The following is a 16,727-nucleotide window of genomic DNA, read 5'->3' on the forward strand; positions in this document are numbered from 1 at the left end:
ACAGTAAAGAACACTAAAAGAGACTCAACTTGTGTTTTTTTTTTGTAGAGCAGCCAACATCGCTCACATAGAAAACAGCTTAATAAATAACATCTTATAATGTGGTGATGGGAACTATTTCTAAGAGGGTTAAATAATAGATGTTCATGGAACATTTGCACAGCAGCAGAAAAAACACATAGGTGTGTGAGTGGTGACAATTTATATCATTATCAGCATTCAGTGATTTGTTACATTATGTAGTTTTTGTGTTTCTGTTGCCAAAGCACATGCACATTGAGAGTGTTCTATCATTTTCCTCTTTATGTCCAGATTTGTACACATTTGCTATATCAGAGTCAGCCCCAGTGGGCACCACAGTGGGAAGAATAATGGCAGATGACAGTGATGTTGGTCTGAACGCTAAAATGAACTACAGCTTAGAGGATCTCGAGGAGAGCAGCACCTTCACAATCCAGACGGACCCTGACACTCAAGAGGGGATTGTCATACTGGATCAGGTCTTATAGTACAATCCTGTTATATGTATATGTATTATCATCTAATATGTGTTTACAAATGTTGGACATGATGTTCTCAGATTCAACCATCAAAAGTTCAAGACACTTTTATTTTTATATTAAATTTTGTTGAATATTATTTTAATTTATGATTAAAATGTGTTTTCATTTATTATATTATATTATATTATATTATTATGAAACATCCAACCATATTGAGGCAGTACTTTTAGATATACAAAAAGCCTACAACCCCCATGGGAGATCTTTTATGTGTTTTCTGTCTTTTATAAGTCTTCTCTCTTCTCTGTAGCCACTGGATTTTGAGAGCAAGAGGCGGTTCGTCATTGCTGTTGAGGCCATCAATGAAAACATAGACACACGTTTTTTAAGTGCAAATGAGTTTCAAGACAAGACAACACTCAAAATTACTGTGACAAATGTGGACGAACCACCCATCTTTTCTGAATCACCTTATAGCTGGAAAGTTCTAGAAAGCGCCCAAATTGGCACTCAAGTCGGTACAATCTATGCTAGAGACACAGACACCACCAACAACCCCATAAGGTAATGTACATTTTTATTTTTCATTTTCTCCTTTCCCGTTTGGACCCATACTAACCCCTAAATGCCAGGTGACTCTAACTCAATCAATGGAATACGTCCAGGGCAGAACTGCAAGGGCCAGACCCGTCACCAGACCTCAGTCTTAAGGGAGGCATATGAAATGTATGGGGGGGGGCACAATTATTATTAGCCTACAGTATGTATATTTATAATAATCAACTCTAGTCGCACAGCACGTAGCCTAATCATCACGTTAAACATATAACCAACAACAATATGACCAGGTAGCCTATAGCCTACAACACATTACACAGAAGCAAGGTTATGAATATCCATAAAACACTTGACTACAACATATTAGATTTAACACAAGAAACATCTCTCAAACATTGCAATTTAAAGTAGTCAACAGAGGGATATGCATTGCCATGACACACACATACACACACACGCCCCTAACCTAACCCCTATGGCCCGCCCATAGCGACAGGTCTGGCAAGGGCCGGATCAAAAACCAAACACAAACGCCAAGAAAAAAACAAAAAAACTCAACCTCTAAAAGTCCACCTAGCGACATGACACAATAGCCGCTTTTCTACTGCAGGCTAGTGAGATTCTGGGCTAATGTAGGAAACTCAGAAGTGGAGATCAGGAGAATTTATTGAGAATATGTTGTTTCGCGCTGCAGTCATCACGTCCAATTGAGGCAGACATGTATGGTGTTTTGTAGGCATTCGGTCCTTATCCATATTGGCCTTACACCCAGGGGTGGATGTTCATATGATCACAGACATCTAAACCTGCAAGAAGTAATTTCAGGGAGGTATCTCTTCATGAGGTATCTCTTCGTGTACGCACATTTGCACACACACGCAAGGTCTCTCGCTCTCTCCCTCTCTGCCGAGCTCGCGAGCTCTAGATTCCGGGAGATTTGAACTAATTTGCGGGCATCAGGGAGCCGCTATCAATATGCGGGAGACTCCCGGAACTTCCAGGAGACTTGGGATGTCTGTGATCTTATCTAGGTCTATCACAACCCATGCCAGTCTCCCTAGGAGAGGAACTGCTTTCCATACATGCATTCCAATACCATACATTTCCAAACATTAACTTACTTACCTAGCTTATATTATTTCTGTTCTCAAACAGACCGAAAGATTCTGAATCTACTGAACAGAATACATTATGTTTGCCATATAGTCTATGTGCTTGTCCATACAGTCCATAATTTTTGATTTACATGCTGTTTGTGAATGGTTGAAATCTGCATGTGGTAACAAACAATAGAAGTGTATGAGAAAAATTGCCCCAAATAACAATTGTTTTCCTTGAACAGATACAGCATTTCAAAGAGCAGTGACACAGGACAGATATTCAGAATTGATCCTAGTAATGGGACGGTGTATGTGGCCACCCGTTTGGATCGTGAAACAGCAGCCTTGTACAACTTGACCGTCAACGCCAGAGAGATCAGTGAGCACATTCTTGTCATTAACATGCATCAACCTCTAACACAAAGAGATCACTAGTGAAAATGCTTCTTTGCTTCTGATTTTTGCATTTTAAAAAATAGATACACTACCGTTCAAAAGTGTGGGGTCGGTAAATAAAAATAAATAAAAATAAATCTCTTCTGCTTACCAAGGCTGCATTTATTTGATCAAAAATACAGTATAAACAGTAATATTGTGAAATATTATTACAGTTTATTATTACAGTTTAAAGAAACTGTTTTCTCTTGTAATATATTTTTAAAAACCCTAACCCTAATTTTCAGCATCATTACTCTTGTCTTCAGTATCATATGATCTTTCAGAAATCATTGTAATATGTGACCGATCACGGAAAGTAGAGACACATTTCGGTTCTGGGGCATTTTGAGTTATTCATAGATTCTGAAAGTGTAGCTTTCCAACAATGTGTAACACATGGAAATCTGATAATATTTGGAGAAGTTATGGCCATTTGAAGGTAGGCTGTCAAAAAAGCTAAAAGGTTAGATAACCAGGACCAGCGAATGCACTTCTGCCGCTCTAGGCGAAAAACAATTGTGCTGCCCCTCTATTTGCAACGTATACCAGCAACAACACACAAAGACCAATATGCCATATAGCCTGCATATAACGCAAACCCAGCAACAACACACAAAGACCAATAAGCTATAGGCCTACATACTGTATAACGCAAATTCTTGCGCAACGCGCGTGTGCCCAAAATGTCAACAATATTAAAGTTTATGCAGGAGGCAAATGCCTGCTGGCATTTTTCTTTAAGCAGTTATGACAGGAACTTTCCAAATAATCACATTTCACCTCCTCAAATTACTGTTGCAAATCTCTTTACACCACTTTCTTATGTGCGTAAATCACACACAAATGATATGTCCGCAAGCACATGATATCATCAGCAGGTTCAGCATCTTAAATAACGACTAAAGAGCAAATGAAGCTTAACTTACGTTTCAGAAGCGCACACGGCGGGCCTTCATCGCAGCAAATGTCTTAACTGCATCCTCTATTTCGATTCTCTGTGCCAGTTCATGTTATATGGAGATTGTTGCCAGTCCATTAAGTCTGTTCCCTGTTCACAAAACGTTCCCCATTCAAAGCAATCGGGACGTCACATATGAAACAGCCAGCCACCGCTGTCAGCGAGTCGGCGTATTCATGCACCGAGGGCGCGCGCGCCGCGCCCATACCTCTGGTTCAGTTTCCCGAGCCCACGAAGTGCGGCGATTGGAACCCGGAGGCCATTCTGCCCCTAGCTGTAGATGTAAAAGCATGGGAAGCGATTCCAGGGATATCAGAATGCAAAGGGGCCATAGAACCGGTACCTCCTTCTCTGAGCGAGTCAGGCTTTTACAGCCGGTGCTATGGCCCCTTTGCACAACAGTTTCGCTATTTCAGTGCGGCTTGTCGAAGAAGTACTCCAAAACATTTTCGGTGTAACTGCCACGGTTCAGCTCGTCTGCTACAATCTTTGCGGCGTCCATCTTCATTGAATTTTGATATCAGTTAGAGCCGGCCAGAGCGCAGCATAATAAGTAGCCACGCTGTTCACTTGGAGGCGGGGGCAAAAGCCGGCTTATCCAGTATGGATATACACACAGACAATGACACGCCACGCCCCTACTGCATGCTAGAATATCCGAAAACCAGCCGATTTCAACCTCAAAATGTAAGCTTTTAAATATACCAACAATGTTATCTCAAACATGGAGAGGCTTCTTCATGATCTCAACTAACAGATTCTGCAAAAAAGTGGAAATCACCAATTTTGAAAAAAAACAAAAAAAAAAACGGTCAGGGGATCTCTGGATAATCCGTAATTCGTTTGTAATTATAAAACGAAAATGCCGTTTTTCTGTTTTTTGTTTCAAACCGAAACACCAAATAACCGTTTTTGGTGTCATAATCAAAAAACGAAAAACCAAAATACGGCCCGTTTTTCGTTTTTGGCGATCATTTTATCGTTTTTACTTTTTGAACAAAGAATGAAGAGAGTCTTTGAACTTCATTCAATTCGTTTTTCGTTTATAAACCAACAACGGAAGTCACGTGGTCTATTCCTTTTTTGAAAGGGGAAGTAACCGGTAACACTTTCAAAATAAGTAACTAAAGTTAGCGAGGTGATTGTAGACTAAAACTGAACTAATATAATGTTTTTTAGTACAACTAAAGTAGCACTGGGTGTGACAAAAAACACTTTAGTTAACTGAAATAAAAATTACAACTAATAAAATAATAACTCTGGCTGTTAGGGAGAATTAAACATTTGTAAGACCATTGGTGACCTGTAACTTCAGATTAAGACAAGTGAACTCATTTTATATGTATCTTAGGATAGCAGGTAGCCTATTTATTTATAAGTTTCTATTATCTAATTCACATTTTAGTTTTGTAACATATTTATGGCCCTTCTTGCTATATGGAAGCTCAACCAGCAGAGGTCACCCTTCTGTGCACCAACTCTTTCTGTGGCGACAACAGGCAACAAGACTTTGACCATTTTGACTTGTGTTTATACCAAAGAGAAGGCAAGCACAGCTACCAACAGAAGCTAATCACTGAGTTTGAAGGGTGTGCAGAACTTCACCTGCCTTCCAGCTCCTCTTTCTATGGCACTATGGCTGCTAAAAACTCTCAGCTTCCACCATCTACTGTTACCCCTTCTGTGTCAAAACAAAACTCTTCCAAGACAAATCTATAAAGTTGAATACTTTTTATTTTCATTTTAATTTTTTTTCAGTGTAATATACTTATTATGTTAGTTAAGTAGATGAAATATTTTTTATGCAGCTTGTAGTTCTGATTAGTTATGTAGACCTCCTAGTGTGAGGTCCTGAAGTTGCAGGTCAGCAATGGTCTTACAAATGTCTAATTCTCCCTAACAGCCAGAGTTATTATTTTATTAGTTTTAATTTTTATTTCAGTTAACTAAAGTGTTTTTTTCACACCCAGTGCTACTTTAGTTGTACTAACATTTTTTATATTAGTTCAGTTTTAGTCTACAATCACCTCGCTAACTATAGTTACTTTTATTTTGAAAGTGTTGCCGGTTACTTCCGCTTCCAAAAAAGGGTTAGACCACGTGACTTCCGTTGTTGGTTTATAAACGAAAAACGAATTGACTGAAGTTCAAAGACTCTCTTCATTCTTTGTTCAAAAAGGAATAACGATAACTTGATCGCTAAAAACGAAAAACGGGCCGTTTTTAATTGGTTTTTCGTTTTTTTATTATGATACTAAAAACGGTTATTTGGTTTTTTGTTTTGAAACAAAAAAAGAAAAACGGTATTTTCGTTTTATAATTACAAACGAATTACAGATTATCCAGAGATCCCCTGACCGAAAACGCTTCTTTCTCATTTTGCTCGTAAGTTGTGCTGCTGACTTGTGTCTCTATTTTCCGTGATCGGTCACATATGCTGAATTTCTGCTCAATCATGTTGAAAACAATGCGTCTGGTATTGATGCAATGGGGAAAGGCATTAGCGTGACCGTTGTCTGAGGCACGTGTAATCAAGAGCCAATGATCGAAAAATACCAATATTTACCAAAAAACTGGGTAGGAATATTAAAGGTTAGATCAAAAGTTTTATCAGGCAATTATATTTTTTATTTTTTCATTTAGACAACTACGTGTATGGCACATAGAAGCCTTGGGACTGAGAAAACATACTGGGGCTGCAGGGTTTACCTCTTAAGAAAAGTATGGAACATTTTTTATATTTTGCACAAAGTAATAAACTACTAGAAACAAACAATATACATAATCTAATAATAAAAATTGTCATCATGAGCACAAAACAAAGATAACTAGTATTTTCAAAGTTTTTGTTTTTATCTTCCCTTGCCATCTCTACATAATTTTCCAAATCATAATGTTAATTATGAAATTCTATTAATGTGCTGATTAATAATGCTTAATGTATGGAAAAAACAAAACGTCTAAAGGTGCCACATGTTAACTTGTCACAAACCTGGTTTAGTTAAACAGTCAGAGTCATCTGTATGACGGATAAATATTTGCTGCATCCTTGTTTTCTGCATTGTTTTAGCAAAAGTATCTATTTTGCTCACTGTGTTTCTGCTACTGTTGTCAAAATAACCGCGTCATCTGTAGCACTTAATATGGCGCTGTACCCGCGGCAACTGCTGCAGCAAATCCACCGCGGCAAAAATAAACCAGTCGCATTTCAAAGTAGTTCGCGAAATGACCACCAGGTGGCGCAAGGGGACATATAGCGAAAGCAAAACGTAATTATGTAAAAGTAGCCTACATTTTAAATGGAATATAGCAAACTTTTAGAGCAGAACATTTTATGAATCAAAAGTTAAAATAGGCCTATCTCGCAGTCAGTGAAAATAAATTGGGTGCAATCAATGACGCTAAACTGAGGAATGAGAAGATTGAAGAGCGCTTATCTCACATGCACACTGACTGCTGAACAACCGAACTTCTGCGCATTTCTCAGTGAGAAAACTTGTGATCGAGTGGTAGATTTCTATTACACGAGAGTAGATGTTAAAACTTCATGCTGATTTTGTACTCGGGTTTCGCCAAGATAAGCACCAACTAAGACATAGCTTAGACATAGCTTTACAGTAACCTATGCTTCTACATCCATTTACGCTTCTTTCCATATGGTGATGTAAATCTCTTTCTGTCTAGTGTTAACACGCGTCAGCACACACAACGGCTGCAACCACAGTGCGGTCCCCCCATGACAACCGTCTGGATTGAGCTGAGTAGGGGACATCTCTAGGGTCTTCAAGTAGGCACCTTCCGTCCTCAGTGTTTCGTCGACTAGCCCACGACACCTCAAGAGGACTCGACAGTGACTCTGGCGTCCCAGAGTCACCCCCCTCCGTCCCCCACTCAACCCAGCCCAGCTTACTGACCTCTACTTCCCTCTTGCTGCTGAGACCTAACCACAATCTCACAATCTCTCCGCAACCCAACCATACGCGCCAACCCGTTTGACTAAGGCTGTCGAGCCCCACTGGTGCGTTAATATGCAGTTTCAGTGGCAACAGTTCCGAATGGCATACCACCTACCACAAACACAATATCTGCCCAACCACCCATAATTCACGCAATATACACAGGAACGTAATGACTGTAAATACTATACAACCTATACAAATAAATCAACAGACTCTTCAAGTTTTCAAGAAACCGTAGCATGGCGGCCTGTACACAGACAGCTAGAATCTTACCGTCTCAACCACAGCCAGTTGCTGCTCCTTTCTGCTGCTTCAGATAAGTTCTTTACTGTGCGACGCAACTCTTGGCCACTGAGGAACTTAGGTTTCAATCATTTTGATGACACTGTTTCAAATCCCGAATAAACATGGTATTTATAAAATTACCATGCATTTCCATTTTACACTAAGGAACAAATCTCATCCAACAGATTGACTGAATTTACGTCTTCAAAAGCAGTTCTGTTAAAAAAAAAAGAAAATAAAAATTCATGGGGTTCCATATATGCAGAAAGAATTTTAAAAAACATGGTTATAAGCTAAGCAAGGTGCGATTTGCCGGTGGGGGATTTCCCCCCTCCACAGTAATCAATGCTATAATTAGCCTAAATAGACCATATCAAATATATATATATATATATATATATATATATATATATATATATATATATATATATATATATATTTTTTTTATATGCAACACGCACGTTTAAACAACAAACAATAAAATCTGAACCAGTGCTTCTGCTCCTGTATTGAGAGACATGCAGCGCTTTTCAGTTACGACCCTGGTTCCAGTGGCCTTAATACATTGATTCACAGCTTTTTAAAATGTCACAAAATGTCATAGTGTTTTGAGGTGGTTTTGAACTAAATATTGAAGTTTATAATTAAGTATTTTGACACACCAAGCCGACTGCGTATTCTAAAATCGGGTTTTATTCTGGCATTGAATTAGAGTTCAACAAACGCGACTGCGCGTTCACTTGAATTTATTTTTCTCATAACAGCTAAAATAAAATCATCTTTTAAAACTGTAAAAGTTTTACTGTAAAACTGCTTTTTTTCATCTAAAGTAGGCCTACACTCTCAATATGCTAACGACAAAACGTTTTCTCGCTCATGTGAACGAACACACACTGGAGAAACAAACGTTTGGGCATTTCTCAGTGAGTTAAGACATGACCGAGTGGTAGAACGTCTCTGGTTACGTATGTATCCCTGAAGGGAACGAGATGCTGCGTGAAACGCTGTGGGAACGCCCCTGCGTGATTGCGTCATGAAGCATGTATGAAATCAATCCAATGGCTAGACGGAACATCATAGGCGGGTGACGTCATCGACCAGGAAACTATAAAGCACTCCCAAAACACAAGCACGTCAGGTTCTTATAGACTGAGGCAAGTGATCTCGGGCATGCCGGGAGTATGGCATAGACAAGCAGCGTCTCGTTCCCTTCAGGGAACTAGGGTTACATAAGTAACCAGAGACGTTCCCTATCAGGGAACTCGAGTTGCGTGAAACGCTGTGGGAACGCCAAAACCCACATCGCCATACGAGCAAGTGTCCGCCGTGTGAAGTCAGGGCGCACATTCAGACGAAAGCACATGCGCCCCTGGAGTGGAGCTGAAGTCAAGAAGATAAAATCTGACGAATGTATGCGGTGAGGACCAGCCTGCCGCATCACAAACGTCCTGAAGAGAGACTCCTGACAAAAGAGCTTTAGAGGCAGCCATACTCCTAGTAGAGTGAGCTCGCACAGCCAAGGGCGAAGGCTGACCAGCCGACTCGTAAGCAAGTGAGATGGCCTCGACCACCCACTTGCTCATTCTCTGCTTAGACGCAGGACACCCCTTTTTGGGTGGTCCAAAGCAAACAAACAATTGTTCAGATGTCCTCCACAGGGCAGCTCTGTGGACGTAAGCATCTAAAGCCCTAACTGGGCAGAGCAGATTAAGCTTCTCCTGGTCCGACGTCAGAAAAGGAGGAGGACAGAAGGCTTGCAGTACAATAGGCCTAACCATATTAGTTGGGACCTTTGGAACATAGCCCGGTCTAGGATGGAGAAAAGCTTTTACCATGCCAGGCGAGAATTCCAAGCACGAGGGAGCAACCGAGAGAGCTTGAATATCCCCAATTCTTTTTAAAGAAGAAATAGCAAGCAGAAAGATAGTTTTGAGAGTAATACATTTCTCGGAAACCTCTTCAATGGGCTCGAAAGGAGCAAGGGAGAGGCCTTCTAGAACGATGGCCAGGTCCCAAGTCGGCACCCTCGTGCGAACTGCTGGACTCAGCCTCAAAGTGCCACGAAGGAAACGAGATATAAGTGGGTGTCTCCTCAGAGAGACTCCACTCAAAGGGACATGGTAAGCAGATAAGGCCGCCACGTACACCTTTAGTGTGGAGTGGGAAAACCCTGTGGAGAAACGCTCCTGCAGGAATTCCAGTACTGCACCCACCGGGCAGTTAACTGGGTCCAACCGGTGCTCTCCACACCATGATGAGAAAAGTTTCCACCTCAAAGCATATAATTTCCTAGTGGCCGGAGCACTGGATTGGAGGATGGTCTCAACGACCTCAGTTGACCTCAGATTCCTCCTGATCGGAATCTCATATTATTCATGCTTTCATATCAACTAGACTCGATTATTGCAACTCTGTCTTTACCTTTTTGAATAAGTCTGCTCTGAACAAACTGCAAATGGTCCAAAATTCTGCTGCTAGACTTCTAACTGGTGCTCCCCGAAGGTCTCATATCACTCCCGTTTTGTTGAATCTCCACTGGCTCCAGGTTAAATATTTTGGACCTTTTGAGACCGCACTCCTCATGCCGCACTCTTCAGTCTATTGGTCAGAACCTGCTTATGGTCCCCAAAACTCGTTATAAGACTCGAGGGGACCTGTCATTTCAGTATGTTTCCCCCAGTCTGTGGAACGCCCTGCCCCTGTCTCTGTGTCTGGCTGACTCTGTTGACTCTTTTAAAAAAGATCTGAAGACTTGTTTATTCAAGAAAGCTTTAGGTTGATGGGTTTTAACTAGTGTCACTTTGATTTTACAAATGTACTATATATACATTTTATTTACATTGTTTATATAAGGTTTTGATTTTACCTTTCTCGTGTACAGCACTTTGTGATTTTATCTGTGAAAAGTGCTTTAGAAATAAACTTTACTTACTTACCAGATTCTATAAGCTGGGCCCCCTCAGAGGCCAAGCCCACAGTTTCCAAAGTTCTGGGCGGGGGTGAATGACCCACTCGACCCACTCGCCTGAGAGAGAAGGTCCCTACTCATCGGTCCCTACTACCTCGGCACGACCGAAATGTTTCCATTGGAGCTCCTGCACCTCGGGGTGGAGTCTCCATTCCCCGGGCCTCGGCCCCTGCCTCGACAGGATGTCTGCCCCCTGATTTAGATACCCTGGGATATAGATCGCCCTCAATGAAAGAAGCTTCCCCTGGGACCATAGAAGGATCTGGCGAGCCAGCTTGTATAACGGGCGCAAACGCAGACCTCCCTGGTGATTTATGTAGGAGACCACCGATGTGTTGTCTGATCGGACAAGAACATGATGACCTCTCAGGTCTGGGAGGAAGTGTTTCAGAGCCTGAAACACTGCCAACATTTCTAGACAATTTATATGCCACGAGAGATGATGGTCCTGTCACAGACCCTGAGTAGGGCGACCACTCATGATCGCCCCCCAGCCCGTGAGGGAGGCATCCGTCGTTAGCGTTACACGACGACAGGGAGCTCCCAGATCTAAGATTCTAAAAGCAGATCTAAAATTGGACGTAACCCCCCATCCTTTTTCGGAACGAAGAAGTACCGGCTGTAATAACCTGACTCCCTGCTGGGAGGAAGAACTTGTTCTATAGCCCCCTTCAGCAGAAGAGTTTTTACCTCCTGTTCCATAACCAGAGCCTGCTCGGGGCCCACCACTGTAGGCAGGACCCCCCTGAATCGAGGCGGACGAGACCTGAACTGAATAGTGTAACCTTTTTCGATAGTCTGCAGGACCCAATGAGATACATTTGGAAGGCTTTTCCACTCTGCCAAAAAATCTACTAAGGGTACCAGTCTCTCGAGGCTGGCCTCTGGAACATTTGGAACTGCAGACACAGTGCCTTGTAACGATGCACCGGCAGGGAACAACTGGTCTGACAGCTCTGGACCCCTCCTCAGAGGGAGCGAGCGCCCCTCGGGGAAACACTCGCTGGGACCGTCTATGCCCCGGCACGAAGGCGGGGTTGGCAGAACGGACCCCTGAGGGCACCGAGAGAGAATGGGCACCGTGTAGTGAGGTGAACTCCTTTCTCTCGCGGTGGGGACTACCCTCAGCATCCTGACACCAGGGGCGTCAGGACTTCTTGGACGAAGCCTTCTTGGTGATAATGACTGTCCTCAGATCAGCCCTACCCCTCGAAGACCTCATCTGAGAGCGCCGCATCTCGTCCCAGTTTTGCTGAGGAGTTACACGAGACGCGACACTCTGTTTCTGTTGTGTTCGGTGGGAGGAGCAAGTCGACGGCCCAGCAGCCCCAGAGACGTGAACCCGAAGGGGAAGGAATTTTTGGAGCGTCGCCGCCTGCTTTTTTTCTTCCTGAAACCTCTCGATGACAGAATTTACAGAGTCAACGAAGAGGCTAGCAGATGAAAGCGGGGCGTCCAGAAGGAAAGTTTTCTCTTTCTCCTTCATATTAGAAAGATTCAACCATAAGTATCTCTCCGTGGCCACCAGGGCTGCCATAGAACGGCCCACTGACTTGGCCGTTTCCTTGGTGGCACAAAGAGACAAATCTGCTGCCTGACGAAGCTCACGAATAACATCAGCACTTATCTCTTCCCCTTCGCTCACATCTTTTAGCAGCTCAGCCTGATAAGCTTGTAAAATCGACATAGTGTGAAGGCATGAAGCTGCTTGACCCACCGCCGAATAAGCTTTGCCCACCAGCTCCGAGGTATTTCTTAAAGGCTTGGTGGGCAAAGCCGGTGTCTTAAAAGAAGATGCCGAATCAGGAGAGAGATGGCTGACCAGAGTCTCTTCAGCCTTAGGCATCGCCCCATACCCATAAGATTTAGCCCCAGCTATGTTGGAATATACAGAGGTCTGCTGACTAAAAATACGGGAGGAAACAGGTTTTTTCCAGGACTTCGACACCTCAGTGTGGAGGTCTTGGAAGAAGGGAAGACACCGGCGTGGAGGCATAGCACGGGAAGGCAAAAATCTCTCATCTAATTTACTTTTTGATTTAGACTCCTGCCTGTCAGCTGGCCACTCAATACTTAATTTTTCAACAGCTCGAGTGAGCACCTCCATAAGCTCCTCACTAGCGGGAGACTGAAGGGACGAGTCCCCAGTCTCTACTGTCTCAACACTTTCAACATCCAGCTCCTCAGAACTGGATAGACGAACAACCTGTGCCTCAGCCTTGGGGGAAGAAACCGCATTGCGTGCTTCCACACCGGGGACTGAGGCACTGGATCTAGCTGGTAGAGGTTGAGATAAGGCAGAGCCCGTCTCAAACCCCTCTGTTAGATCCATTTGCGATCCCCACGACAATCGTCGCCGCTCAGCCTCGGCAGAAGCGGGACCCGAGCCGCGGGGAGCGCGCACCGAACTGCCCTCCTCAAAGAGCGATCGCCGGGAGCGCAGCGTCCGTAAAGGTAGACGCTCGCAATGCTCACAATCAGCCCCCTCGAGAGCTGACTGGGGATGCTGCACTCCTAAACAAACAACACATAGTTGGTGTGTATCCCCGCCCGTGATATAACGAGAGCACGGGAAAACCAACTTCCTAAAATGTTGCTCGCTCGCCATAATGATAAATGTTTATATATATATATATGAGATATATAAGTGAAAAACTCCTGCCTAGTATCAACTAAGGACAGACAAAAACACAGTATTGACAGATTTCACACACACAGAGCGCTTGCTGAAGTAACAGAAGCTGACGCGCTTGTGTTTTGGAAGTGCTTTATAGTTTCCTGGTCGATGAGGTCACCCGCCTATGAAGTTCCGTCTCGCCATTGGATTGATTTCATACGTGCTTCATGACGCACTCACGCAGGGGCGTTCCCACAGCGTTTCATGCAGCTTGAGTTCCCTGATAGGGAACTTACGGTTCGAACATTTAGATTGCACGGGTTCAAAGCCCATTCAATCATGGACTACTGTAGTTAAATTTTATATTTAGGCTATTAATGCAGAGAGATTTGTCTAGTTCTAAAACTCTGTTACACCATTTAGTTTTTTGCTTATATTTATAAAATAAAATTACCATGCATTTCCATTTTACACTAAGGAACAAATAGTATCCAACAGAACGACTTTACATCTGTATAATAATACCAATCGTAATTTCAAAAGCAGTTCTGTAAAAAAAAAAAAAAATTATATTTTATATTTAATTTATATTAATTTATATTAAAATTATATATTTATATATACTTATGTATATATATGAATATTATATATATATATATATATATATATATATATATATATATATATATATATATATATATATATATATATATAGCCTTTGATTCCCTATAGCCTATATAGTTTTTAAGGTTTTAAGTAAAGTGTGATTTGCCAGGGGGGACGGGGATTTCCTTCTGGTCTAAACATCCCTGTTTCTGCTGAATTATTTTAATCCCCACACCCTTCCCTTCACAGTAATCAATGCTATAGGTTACTTCACCAATAGACCATAAATATATAAAATAAAGATAGCCTATGCAACAGGCACGTTTAAACGACAAACAATAAAACCAAAACCAGCGTTTCAGTTGTTCATTAGTTCCAGTGGCCTTAATGCACGTCTTTTCAAAATGTCAAAAAGCGTTTTGAGATTATTTTGAATCAAATATTGAAGTTTATAGTTATGTGTTTTGGCACACCACGCCAAGTGGCCATATGCATTTTTCTAAAATCGTGTTTTATTCTGGCATGTTGAGACATAACAAATTCACATTGCATTCTAAGAGAAGGTGATGTCCATCAAAGTGTGTGTCATTAAATGAGGATTAATTAGGTAGGAAGCATGATACAGGTGAGGTTATATTGACCGTTGGGTGGTTGTGCAACCACATACACCCCAATCAAACATACCATGTTGTTATACATGATAGTACACGAGACAGTAAATCATCACAGTTTCTGTGAGGCATGTTCCTTCATAGATCAGAGTAATACCGCAAAGTTTATTTAATTAAAGATTGTCTCTCTCTCTCTTGCATGTGGCGCATGTGACCACATTCCTTTGAGGTCGTAAAAGTCTGTTATCAGTCTTAAAGTGTTCTGTAACGGGACACCCGGCTGACAAAGTAACTTCATTTGTGAGGTTAGTTTTGGGGGAGAGTTTCATAGACCTTTATATTCATTAAATACAATGAATATGAATAATTAGTGTGTGTCTGATTGGTCCAGACCCTACACTAATTTAGCAGACTAAAGACAAGCTTCTTCATTTTCATTTTCATTTTCTGACGCGATCGGCTGACAATCTTCCTTTATCAGTTTTGTTGTCTGTGCAGCGGCTCTACAGAAATGTAGCAAATTTATTTTGTAATTTGCCATTGCTAATTAAACAAAACCCTTGACTTTAAATAAATAAACAGTCAATAAACTCCCTAATAAACAGTTAAGCATCAGCAAGTATACTACAATGCGATTCGATCTCGGGTCGGTTGAAGCTCCGTGAGGCATATGTCGTTGCGTTGACCACAGAGCTACCGTCTGAACGCTGTTAAGTTTACGTCTTAAGCTCTTGCTAAGCCTCATTGATGTAGCCTAATATGTTTCTATTGCAATTTTTTTAAGTTTTCATTATTTATTTAATTTAATTTCAGTAATTTCAGTATTGTGAATATGAATTATTTTTACTACGTTTCACTTAAATTCATCTGCTACAAGCTTTCAATCGCTCTGAATGAGCCGTGGCGCGGCGGCAGATTACGCAATAGAGAAAATAAACGGACTCTATTCAAAGTCTGTGATTATAGCGCCTCTTAGCGGTAAAAGGTAGCAAATACACCCCAAATTTTACCGCCGCGGCAGAACGGCAGCGGTAAAATAATTATTCTGGTTGTCCACCTACTGTACATGTTTGTATTTTTGAGAGAAAAATGTTTATGCATGGTTATTGAAAAAACTAAAAATTAAAGTTTCTGTGAAATTAAAATTAAATTGTTCCGTTAATACTAACCTGCTGCCTACGATTGGTCAAAAAAGAATAATACCATTTTATATTAAGTGGATGAACTTTAAAATCATTCAGCCTTGCAATTAAGACATGTGGCTGCAGCATATTAAAAGCTGAACTAAAATCTACAAATAAAAGACATGCATAAGAGCTCGGACCCCCTAAATGTTTATTTATAAAGTGTGTTATAGCTATAAAAGCATCATCTGTACTTCTATTGCTCCTGTTTGCAAATTGAAATGGGTCTGATAGACCACTAACCTCTGTTTTTACAAAATGAATCATAATTTTCTCAAAACACTTCATTACTATTAAAGTGAGTGCCACTGGACGATAATCATTATTCTCCTTACAGCTAACCTTTTTTGGGACAGGGATAGTAGTGGAACTCTTCCAAATTTAGGGAACTGTATGCGTGTCTATAGATTTTTCCATAAATGGGGCACCAGGCTTCTGCCAGCTCTTCACTGCAAAATTTCAGTATCCGTCCAGAGATGCCGTCTGGCCCAGAAGCCTTGTTAGGACAGACATGTGAAAACAATCTCTCTACCATTTGCTGGTCAATACTTATTTTCGGATAATCCAGTACAGACAAGGCACCCAGTGCAGTTTTCTTCTCCTGTGAGAAGTTTCTTACATCAAACCTACAATAAAAATCGTTCAACTCATTTGCCTTTGTCCCCACATCTATCACATTGATAGACCTTTTGGCTGGAGACATATTTGTCATATAGTTCATAGAATCCCATAGTTTTTTGGTGTTCATAGTCGAACAATGGGCCTCAAATTTCTCCCTCTCCTTCCTCCTAGCTGTCCTTAGTTTATAATTCAATTATTTCTGTGCATCTTTCATAGCTACCAGGTCTCCTTTCCTAAAAGCCACTCTTTTCCGTACTATGCACTCTTTAATTTCTTTGGAGATATAAGATTTGTTGTTTAGATATAAAGTTATTATTTT

The 16,727-nt window shown here is 41.4% G+C and overlaps 1 protein-coding gene across 3 annotated transcripts in view; it reads left to right on the forward strand.

The window, feature by feature from the left end:
* cdh19 (cadherin 19, type 2) overlaps window positions 1–16,727 on the forward strand; it is a 103,726-nt gene that overhangs the window by 66,981 nt on the left and 20,018 nt on the right. For all 3 annotated transcript variants that reach the window (XM_077235576.1, XM_077235577.1, XM_077235578.1), the window contains exons 6-8: window positions 313–500; window positions 814–1,067; window positions 2,404–2,540. In XM_077235576.1, coding sequence (XP_077091691.1) covers window positions 313–500; window positions 814–1,067; window positions 2,404–2,540 — 579 coding nt within the window. The remainder of the gene's footprint in view (window positions 1–312; window positions 501–813; window positions 1,068–2,403; window positions 2,541–16,727) is intronic.

The sequence above is a fragment of the Siphateles boraxobius genome, unplaced genomic scaffold (assembly GCF_051911475.1).
Source record: "Siphateles boraxobius isolate OS27281-9 unplaced genomic scaffold, OSU_SipBor_1 199, whole genome shotgun sequence".
Classification (NCBI taxonomy): domain Eukaryota; kingdom Metazoa; phylum Chordata; class Actinopteri; order Cypriniformes; family Leuciscidae; genus Siphateles; species Siphateles boraxobius.